Source organism: Eimeria necatrix, genomic scaffold (genome assembly GCF_000499385.1).
Source record: "Eimeria necatrix Houghton genomic scaffold, Enh_scaff1133, whole genome shotgun sequence".
NCBI classification, from domain to species: Eukaryota; Apicomplexa; class Conoidasida; order Eucoccidiorida; family Eimeriidae; genus Eimeria; species Eimeria necatrix.
This window is the reverse complement of record NW_013651920.1, coordinates 1-10549: the sequence shown is the minus strand read 5'-3', so window position 1 is coordinate 10549 and position 10549 is coordinate 1. Positions and strand designations below refer to the sequence as shown.

Genomic DNA, 10549 nt, shown 5'->3' with positions numbered 1-10549 from the left:
AGAGCAGCAAGGGGGGGGGGGCCCCCGGGGGCCACGCTGTCAGCGCCTTCGGCGCCAAAGTTGTCATTCTTAACAGCACCCCGGAAAGTGCTGCTGCGGACAGCAGCAGCGACAGACGCGTAGCAGCAGAAGAAAAGGACTTCGGCAGACTCCAGCTGCAGCAGGAGACTTACACCAGGGCCAAAGCTCCCTGCAGAAGCCCCAAGAAAAGAAAACGTGAGAAACCAACCGCCGAGGGTTTAGGGTTTAGGGTTTAGGGTTTAGAAGGGCTTGATAGGGTTTAATGCTTAGGAGGGTTTAGGGTTTAGGGTTTAGGGTTTAGGGTTTAGGGTTTAGGGTTTGTGTGCAGTGGGCCCCCCAGAGAAGAAACAGCTCCAGTGCGCCCCCAACTCTCCTTGGGGGCCCCTTGGGGGGCCCCCCAGTTCTGGGGAGGGGCCCCTCTCAGTTAAAAGCTGCCCGCTTTCCCCCGGCAGCTCTGAGCAGCAGCAGCAGCAGCAGCAGCAGCAGCAACAGCAGCAGCAGCAGCAGCAGCAGCAGCAGCAGCCCGAAAAAGGGCTGTCTTGGGGTCTCCTTTCGCCTGCAGGCGGCTCCACGGCTGCTGCTGCTGCTGCTGCTGCTGCTGCTAAGGCCGCATTGGCGGGGCCGCCAGTGTCCGCGCAGCAGCAGCAGCAGCAGCAGCAGCAGCAGCAGCAGCAGCAGCTGTGCGTGGAGAGTCTGCTGCTGCCGTACTACCGGCGGTGCCTGCAGCTGCTGCTGTCGAGCCTGCTGGGCTGCGTGTCTTCGCTGGCCTACAGCGCAGCAGCAGCAGCAGAAAGAGAAGCAGCAATTTGCTGCTGCCTTGCTGCTGCTGCTTCTCCAGTTCTTTCGCTGCCCGCGCTGCAGACTTTGATTTCTTGCTTCACAGAATGTGTGAAGACTTTGGCAGCTCCTGCGGACTTGGAGCAGCAGCAGCAGCAGCAGCTCGTCGAGGACGTGCTGCAGCTCGCCCGCGGCCTGCAGCAGGCTGCTGCTGCTGCGGGCAGCAGCAGCAGCAGCAGCAGCAGCAGCAGCAGGCAGCAGCAGCAAAAAGCAGCAGCCAGGGAGACAGACACGCAAAGCGAAAGGGAAGAAGACTTGTGCCCTTGCTCGTGTCTCTCCAGTGGCAACTGAAGGGCCAAAAGAGCCCTCCATCCAACCTTGCTGCTGCTGCTGCTGCTGCTGCTGCTGCAGCAAAGGCAGCAGCGGAGCTCGCAGCAGTCTTAGCGGCTCAATTGGGACCTTCTGGAGCTCTGGGGAGCCGCTGCAGCGAGGTGACCAGTGGTGCGTGACCAGTGGTCACGGGCGGTACATGCTGCTGCAGCAGCAGCAGCAGCAGCAGCAGCTGCTGCTGCTGCTGCTGCAGCTCTTTGGCTGCGGGTTCGTGGGCCCCGGACTGGGGAGTTGATTTTATAAAGTTTCGAAAGGAATTGTTTCGGAGTGCAAAGGCTTTGCCGTTTTATTTCATTTCTTCTTCGAGTTGCATTAAATGGTTCTTTTCAAGTTTTCAATTTGGTTTCTTTTTTCTTTTGTTTGTCACTTCAAGCCGGCCTGCGAAAGCGCAGCGAAAACTCCGGCGAAACTCCGCCACTTTTTCGGCTTTTTCGGGGAATTAAAAGGCCCCAAATTCAAAACTAATTTGAATTTAAATGTCCTTTCCACTTGGGCTTTCTGGCGAGCCGCGCAGCTGCGCAGCTGCGCATACACCCCGCGAGGTGTACGTACACCGCGCGGGGTGTACGTACACCTCGCGGGGTGTACGTGCAGCTCGCGGGGTGTACGTACACCGCGCGCACGGGGAAAGCGGGCTCTGCAACTTCCAAAAACGCTCAAACAACTATTTATTTTTAATGTTTTTAATTGCTTCCAATGCAACTCAAGTTCAGCGGCGCCGCAGCCACGAGGAAATGCCAAACGGCCTCGTCAGGCGCTTGGGAGGCGCAGCAGCAGCTGCCGCTGCAGCTGCTGCTGCTGCTGCTGCTGCTGCAGCAGCAGCGCAGCAGCAGCAGCAGCCAACGACTGCGGGGAGGCGAACGGCCCTTCTGTCCGTTTGCTGCTGCTCCCAGCGCGCGCTGCTGCTGCTCCCCCCGTCTCGCTAGACTACGCAAATAGGTGACCAGTGGACCACTGCGGGGGCCCCACACCTGCTGCAGCGCAGCAGCAAAGCCGCAGGCGGGGGCCCCCCACCTGCTGCAGCGCAGCAGCAAAGCCGCAAGCGGGGGCCCCCGGGGCCCAGCGCCTCCGCTGCGCGGCGCCTCCTGCTGCTGCAGCAAAACTGCCGCCGCGGGGCTTGTCGGTGGGGAAGACGGGCTGCAGAGGGCCTGAGACTGCTGCTGCTGCTGCTGCTGCTGCTGCTGCTGCTGCTGCAGCTGCAGCAGCGGCTGCAGCAGCAGCAGGGTGCGCTCCCCAGCGCGCGACTGCTTGCCAACTTTCCTCCTCGCTGCCTTTCGGGTCTGCGCTGTGTAATACAGATTTCAGAAACTTCAGAAATAACTTTTCGAACTTTTCTCGAGATGCTGCTGCTGCTGCTGCTGCTGCTGCTGCTGCTGCTGCTGCTGCTCTCACGGGCCTCTAGTCCACTGGCAGCGCCACCGTGTTAAAAGCAGAACACAGCTTCAACGCGGGGGGGTGCGTCATGTACATGCCTGCAGCAGCAGCAGCAGCAAAAGAAGCAGCAGATGAGTCCAGCAGCAAGCGACGCAGCAGCAGCAGCAGCAAAAGAAGCAGCAGATGAGTCCAGCAGCAAGCGACGCAGCAGCAGCAGCAGCAGCAGCAGCAGACGAGTTCAGCAGCAAGCGACGCAGCAGCAGCAGCAGCAGCAGCAGCAGACGAGTTTAGCACCGCAGCGCATGCAATTTGAATTGTTGTTAACTGCAACAAATAGCAATTAAAAACAATTAACAACAATGAGTACAAATAACAATAATTATTATCACTAATAATAATTGAAATAAATGAACACGGATGCAATTATAACAGCAGCAGAATGTGCACAGCAGCAGCAAAACTGTCCAAGGAGGAGTTAGTGCAACAAAAGGAGGGAGGAAATAAAGGAAATAAAGAAGCAGAAAGAAGAAAATAAAAGGAGAAATTCAAAAAAGAAAATAAAAACAGAAAATCCGAAAAGAAAGACCACAGACTTGAACTTGCACGGCAAGAAAGCGGGCCGAGAGGGCCAGAAGGCGCGGAAAGCCGGCGAAAAGAGGAATATTTTTGAAAGAGATTTTCTGAAATGGAATTAGAAAAGGAAAAGAAGAGAAAAGAAGCAAAAAGGAGCGAAAAAAAAGGAAAAAAAAGAAGAAAAAAGGAAGAAGTTGAACTGACAGATCTCGGCGTCGAAGACGGCAATGAGGGAGCTGCTGACGAGGTGGTCGCCCGCAGGCAACGGACAGCCCTGAGCCACGAGGACTTTGGAGTTTTTTGAGTTTTGGAAAATAAATCTGCTGCATTTCTTTTTTTCGTCGAGTTCGAGGACTCCCTTGAAGGCCGCGTTGTCCACGTGGCGGGGCTTGTCGGGGCGGTTCAGGCGCAAGTCGAAGGAGTAGTTGAAGACGGAAAGCTGGCCATCCATCAGCAAAAATATTTCCAAGTCCGTTTCGCTGGTCTTATTAGCTGTCAGCAAGAAGTCCCGGCCGTGCTGCAGGCTGCGCTGCACCTTGGGGGTCTCGAGGTGCAGCAGCACGGCCAGCCGCGGCGGCAGCAGCAGCACGCCGAGGCAGTCCGTTTTTTTGCCAAGTCCGAGGCCCAGGAAGCTCGCTGGCCGCGCCAAGTCCACGGACTTAGCCAAAATCAGCGATCCCCACGAAAAAAGCTGCACAAAGAAGCCCCAGTCCCCAGCGGCTGAGGCCAGTCTTGGGATTATTTCGCAATTCGGCAAAGACTCGAAGCCCCGCACGGCCAAACTCCCGTAAGCCAGCGCCGCCCCGCTCGCGGGGTGAGACAAAGCGAAGCCCCCGTTGTAGTCCACGCAGTGGACTTTGGGGGTGTGGCTTTCGTCGATGGTCACTACGAGACAGAGCGTGTCAGTGAGCCGGAAAGTTATTGCAGAAGAATTCAAAGTGAAGAGAAGGGGTTTCCAGGACTTGGGGAAAGCTGGCAGCCGCTCCGGGTGGCTGTACACCGCAACTTGCTGCAGCTGAGGAGTCGACAAAAATACGCTCTGGTCACCCTCGATCCCCAGGTGACAGTCCAGCTTGCTCCAGCACTGCAGCAGCAGCAGCAGCAGCAGCAGCAGCAGCAGCAGCAGCAGCAGCAGCAGGGAGGGGAGCGAGTTGCAGTGCAGTGCGGGGAGACTTGGATTCTTTGAATTCTTTGAATTGTACTTGAACTGTTTGAATTATTTGAATTATTTGAATTGTACTTGAACTATTTGAATTCTTTGAATTATTTGAATTCTTTGAATTCTGTGAATTCTTTGAATTACTTGAATTGTTTGCATTTTTTGAATTGTTTGAGTGATTTGAATGATTTAAATTATTAGAATGATTCGAATTATTTGAATTATTTGAATTATTTGAATTATTTGAATTATTTGAATGATTTATTTTTAAAGTTGAAGAGATTTGCATTCTTTAAACTTGCAAGTCCTTAACTGCTGCGCACCTTCACGTCGTACTTGCCGGACTGGACGTTGCTGAAGGCCTCGCAGACGCCGTCGACGGGCTCGAGGAAAAGCAGCCTGTTGTCGGCGAAGAGGGTGGGCTTGAGGCTCAGCTTTTCGCTGTCCGGGAGCCCCACCCAGCCTGAAACGAAGGCAAAACGCGTTTTAAAACGCAAATTAACAATTTTATTTCCAAAAATAGTCCTTAATTCGAAAAATGCAGTTCAAATGAGCCCAGAAACTCCAAGAAAGGACGCCGCCACGCCCCACACAACCAACTTCACGGTGTACGTACACCCCAAGACCCTGTGCCCACGCCGCCCTTCCCCCCGCCCCTCCAGCTGCCCATTCATTAAAGCCCTTTGCTGCGCGCTGTAGCAGCAGCAGCAGCAGCAACAGCAACAGCAGCAGCAACAGCAGCAGCAACAGCAGCAGCGACAGCAGCAGCAGCAGCAGCAACAGCAGCAGCAACAGCGGCAGCAGCAGCGGCAGCAGCAGCAGAAGCAGCTTTAAGCCCTTTGCTGCGTGCTGCAGCAGCAGCGGCTTGGAGCCCTTTGCTGCGCGCTGCAGCAGCATCTGCAGCTTAAACCCTGCTGCTGCGCGCAGCAGCAGCAGCAGCAGCAGCAGCAGCAGGAGCAGCAGCAGCAGCAGCAGTGCCGGACCTGTGCCATCGTAGTAGTTCTTGGAAGTCCAGACCACCGCCTTTTCCGGCACCGGGACCTCCACGAGGGGCTCGAACCTGCAGGAACAGAGTTTGTTGACTGCCTCCATTGTGTCTGGCGCGGCGGCGCCGCGAGAGCTTGGCTGGGCGGCTGCGGCGCAGCAGCACAGACAGAAAGCTGGTTTTGCGGAGCTGCAGCAGCAACTCCGGGGCTCTGCTGCTGCTCTTCTGTTCTCTTTCGATAAAAGTGACTTAAACGAACTCAATAAAACGCCTGCAGCTGCGGTTTGAGGTGTACAACCACCGCGCCGCGCGCTGCACGGCGGAAGGCGCTCCGGCCTCCCACTGGACGCCTCTGCCGCCACAAACTCCCGCCAAGACCCCCCAAAAGAACACAAAAATTCTAAAAAATGCAAATTAGGAAAAAGGGAACGGGTTGTTTTGAGATCTCCCGTGCCGACGACATACTTGTATGCGCGAATCGCTCAACACACAGAATCCGTGACAGTGCACACAGTGGTCCCGTCCTGTCGCTGAAATTTCAAGCCGCAGAGTTTACCTAAAAACGCTAATCGAGAAGATAAAAGAAAGGAAGATCACAAAATGAAGGAGTTTGTACTGTGGGTCGAGTAGCTTGCTTTTCCCCGCCAGGAACAGCTGCCAGGCTCCGACTGATTCGGTGTGCTTTGTTTCCACGGCACTTCCAGATGCTGTAGCCTCTTTTGCATTCTTTTTGCCCCGCGAAGTAAAAAACCGCAAATTCTTTCCAATATTATTCCACTTTTCAACTTTTTCTAGATTTTTAATTCAAAAAAAGCTCCTTCTACTTGAATCGCGGGCAAGCGACAAACCCCCCACCCCGCTGCCACGAGCCACTGGACCTCGCCGCTAGATGCCCAGCTTTCTCCGCTGCAGCTCGGGCCTGAACTACTCCATTAAAAATGCAGAAATAAACTAAAATTCAATTCGAAACGCAAAACTGAAGCATTTTAGAGGAGTTCTAGCTGCTGTTCAGCCCTGCAGTGGCTAGCTGCGGCTAGTCACAGGGGGAAAGAAGCAGGAAATACCTGCCCCTGCGCCCCCAGCGCCTTCGCGTTGATCACCGCAGTAATGCCTTTCAGAAGAGCTGCTGCAGCGCCTTAGAAAGCAGCAGCTTCTGTCCGATGCAGCTGCTGCAGAGTTCCACTTCGGAGGCTCTGTTGGCTGCAGCACTTCGACTCCAGCCGCTCCCAATGCAAATGCCAGCAGCTTTTCTTTTTATTTTCGCAAATTTGTAATGTCTGGAAGGCAGCACGGCGAGTGCGCCGCCAGCACCCTCTGAGGGTTGCAGCAACCCGGTGGTTCTGCACAGGTTGGGGAGTTCTTGAGGGGGGGCAGAAAGAATAAAATCAAAGCTCCATCTTTCTAAAATGACAAAAATTGAGAAAATTTAATGCTAGGCATTACTAAATTATGCAGCACAAGGCTTATCGAAGGGCATCTGCTGCCTGCGGCGCGCTCGATTGGCAGATGTTTCCGCGTCAGCCTAATAGTTAGAATACAGTTTACACCGAAAACGCAATCATTAAAGTTTTTTCAAGTGCCTGCTGTTTAGAAACAAAAGCAATAGTCTGATCTTCGGTATCCGAAGCTGCTTTCCGCTTTCTAGTGCATAACAGAAAGGACTCCAACAGATTTGTTCAGAACTCACTGTTTCAAAGAAATCCTCTGGAGCAGAGTAGCTACAGGTCCTCCTCTTCGCTTAAATGTGTTTCCAGCATTTTAAGTAGCGCTGCAAGTTGGCGCCGTTTGCATTCGCAAAGACCTTTGCCAGTGCGAAATCTATATCTGAGGGATTTCGAGTTCAACAGATTCATGCTAGATGGGCAAAGCTTGGTGGCTAGTGAAAGCCGTTGTGGCACATAAATTCGATTTAGAACAGTAAACGCTTTCAGAATCAAAAGTTCTTTGAACTCGAGCTGCCCCTGCACAGCTTGATCTGCCGCAGCACACAGCTCTGCCAAACTTGGAAAGCTGGGGAATACATCCAGAAAAGCACAAAGTTCGAATTGTTTTAAAGCACAGCTCGCAAGTTTGGGTGTGAGTGCTTTCCCGGTGTGCCACTCAGGGCTTGTAAAGCATTCATTGTTATTGCAGGGAAGTGTGAAATTCAAATGTGGCTTCCAAGCTCAGCTGTTAGTAATCGCAGCAAACACTTCCTCTATTCCTGCCGGAGGTTTGTGGCTGCCTACATGACAAAAATGCTCTTCAGAATGACACATTTGATTCTTTCATGCAAAAAGCAACCCATCACAACTCCCCCATCCAACATTCAAGCCCTGCGGCAATGAGCCCTAGGCCTTTGGCGACTTTGGCTCTAATAGCTCGCTTGCTGGTGGGCTTTCTCGTAAGCTTTTGAAGATTTATATAATCGCCAAAATGCGAATTTAGTCGGTATAACTCGACTGTGGGAATCAGGCTGCAAAAAGTCGGCATGTGGATAAGTGTGGAGCCACAATGGTCAAGCAACGCGGTGTCGCCTCAGTTTTCAGAAGGAAACTCGTAAAGACTGTTCTGTGTACTTCGGCAAGGAAAGAAAGAACTTGGAATTAAAAGCCTCTGCTTCTCTAGCCGGTTCGTGCAGCCTCAATAGCTCAGCTCTTCTTCACGAGCTCCAAGCGAATGCAGTTCGTCCGCCTAGCCGGTGTCGAAAATGCAATCTGTGAAACCATGCCTTTGCAAAGGAAGCACAGTAATACAGCAGAGCGCTTTGCAGTCATTTGGGAAGCAGCGTATTGCAGCCAAAGAAAAAGGCGATATCTAAAATGGAAGCACTAATGTTCAAGGTAGTAGTTCGCGCAGATGTCGCAGTAAAGAGCAATTTCCCGTTGTCCTGTTGAATAATTTCCCTAAGTGCAGAGGGGAACCGCAAGTGATTTAAAGTCCATATAGATGCAGTATCATTCGACCGACACAGGATGGCCCCTCGTCTTGTGTGTCTTACCAAATCACTTTCCACTTTCCGCAAAAGCCCACAACAACGGCCATCCAAAACAAGATAAGCTGCACAGCAGCAGCAAAATTCGGAACAGCTCAGCGTTTGCCCCTACAGATGTAACGGCAATGAAACCGCCCACCCATAAAACTGGGGAAATGGCAAAGATCTGCCACACTACTATTGACTGCCACCGCTTTTGAGAGATGCTGCAATGTTCGATCTCAAGGCTCATGGCGAGAGCAGAGCTTTGATGGTGCATGGAACTAGCAAAGTCATCCAGTCAAGCTTCGCTTCTAAACCCTCTTCGAAGCGTGCAGTATACATTTCCTTGCCCGCTAGAACTTGGGTAGGCACAGAATTCGGTTGCAAGCTTTTGAGGGAAATCGTAAAGGCGAGGGCTCAATTGATTACTTCAAAGGTTTTGAGCCTCGTTTTTAGAAGGCCAGCTCAAGACTTTAAGGAAATTAAACGTTTGGCCTGAAAAGGTTACTTTTCTTAAGCCACAGAGTATGCAGGTGAAACGAGGGACCTGAAAGCTTCCAATCGTGGGCAGGGGATTTGAATAGTAACACTATGGCTGGTCTTACATCAGACTGACCCAAACTTTAATTACTCCTCAGATTCAGATAAGTAGAAAAGAAGACATATATTCGGACAAACGGAAGGACATTTACTCTAATTTCGGGCAAAAATTCCCTTAGAGCGGCAGTCTACGTGCGACTTGGGCTATACGACTCTGATATTCAAGCACTTGAAATTTGAAGCCTCATGCACTGTGGACGGCCACAACGCATCCCCATCTTACCTTGCCAAGCAAAATTGTGGAGAAAGCACGAAGCACAGAAAAGCACTGAAAGGTTGGATCAGTGTTCTGCCAAAATTGCCAAAATCTTCGAGGAATGGCACAAATCTCAGCCACTCCCAAAGCAAAATCAGTAGACAGCCTGTGCGCAAGCAGTGACGGTAACCGCGTGCTTTCATTAAAAACAAGCATTGAGTGAGAAAAATAGCTGCGCTTGCTATACCTTTGACTTCTAAATTGAAATTTCGACGTGAATGGCACTGAGCATTGCCTAACTCTTGCTCGGGGCATAGTCCACTAACTTCCCAAGCAACACACCTTCAGAAGTGGCAGCCTGCATGTGAAAGTATATCATTTCATGAGTGATGAATAATGCCAAAAGAGTGATGAAGCGTGGAACAAAGTAGCCAAACAAGCCCCAGCCTTGTGCGACGTAACATGGTATATCAGTTGGGATGAAATGCGGAAGGGAGGGAAGAAGCAGCTGTTGCCATAATGTAAATATACAGTTTTCTCCGAAAATTCCCTTAAATCGCGCGAACACATCTAATCTAGTAGTACCAATAGGCCACATGTGAATTCTAGAGAGCAGTGTCACAGAGGTGATCCGCTGGAGGCATCAGCTTTGGTAAGCAAATGCAGCGCCATTCCTTTAGAGTTTCCAAGCATTGGTAAGCAAAGTAGTTGTTAGTATTTTTTGCACAAGTCGGCAGATCTGCACTGCAGATTAAGGTTCCAAAGGCAGCTACCGACACTACAGACTGCATGAAAATGATTCCTGCAAAGTTACCCGCCAGCCCGGAACTCTATTTGTAGAAAGCAACAAGAACTGTAATGCTTTCAGAATGGCAGATAAGCCAAGCAGAAGCGGCCAAAAGTACACTGAATGGGGAGAAAAAGACAGCAGCGGAACTGCAAGCCAAGCTGCGATAGGCATATAGCAAGCTCCTCCAAATTAGATGAGAGTTGAAATAAGACAGAACTTGATACATAGCTTGAAGCTCTGAAGAAAAGGCCCAACAAGTTCAGACAGTAGAAAAGTTCGCCCGCAATAAAGGGGCCACGAATAGAACCGAAGGCGAAGTTCGTGGCTGGGAAAGATAATTAGAGCTGGTGTCCACATAAGAGCAGCGCAAGGCAATTACGAAATGAATAGGAACTATTGTTAGGGGAAACTTCTAAAACTGAATATTGTGGAGGGGGTAATAAAGCAGCCTGAGGCGGCTGTCACTAAAGCAAGTAGCCAGAATAAAAGCTAGAAATGTCTTCACGACATATAAGAGCTCTGGAGGAAATGGTATCGCCTCGAAGTACTGAAGATGAAGATAAGGTTCCATAATGGTTCTGTTTAGGGCGCATAGCCCCGTACGAAGACGCACTGGGAGACTCAAAGTAAAGGGCTTTACAGTGCGAAACGTACAAAGTTCTAAACTGGCAACATTAAGTTTCAATATTGAGATGAATCTCGTACAGTAGCGTGATCATCATCATCAT

The 10549-nt window shown here is 51.3% G+C and overlaps 2 protein-coding genes across 2 annotated transcripts; both read right to left on the bottom strand.

The window, feature by feature from the left end:
• Window positions 1-318: 318 nt before the first annotated feature.
• ENH_00004640 (hypothetical protein) lies at window positions 319-1170 on the bottom strand (the record flags this gene model as incomplete). The annotated part of the gene is given in 2 exon segments (XM_013578425.1): window positions 319-441; window positions 445-1170. Coding segments are annotated over 2 exon segments (849 nt in total).
• A 1416-nt stretch (window positions 1171-2586) lies between these two features.
• ENH_00004630 (hypothetical protein, conserved) lies at window positions 2587-5386 on the bottom strand (the record flags this gene model as incomplete). The annotated part of the gene is made up of 2 exons (XM_013578424.1): window positions 2587-2660; window positions 5278-5386. The coding sequence occupies 2 exons, from the start codon at window positions 5384-5386 to the stop codon at window positions 2587-2589; spliced, it is 183 nt and encodes a 60-aa protein (XP_013433878.1).
• Window positions 5387-10549: the final 5163 nt, after the last annotated feature.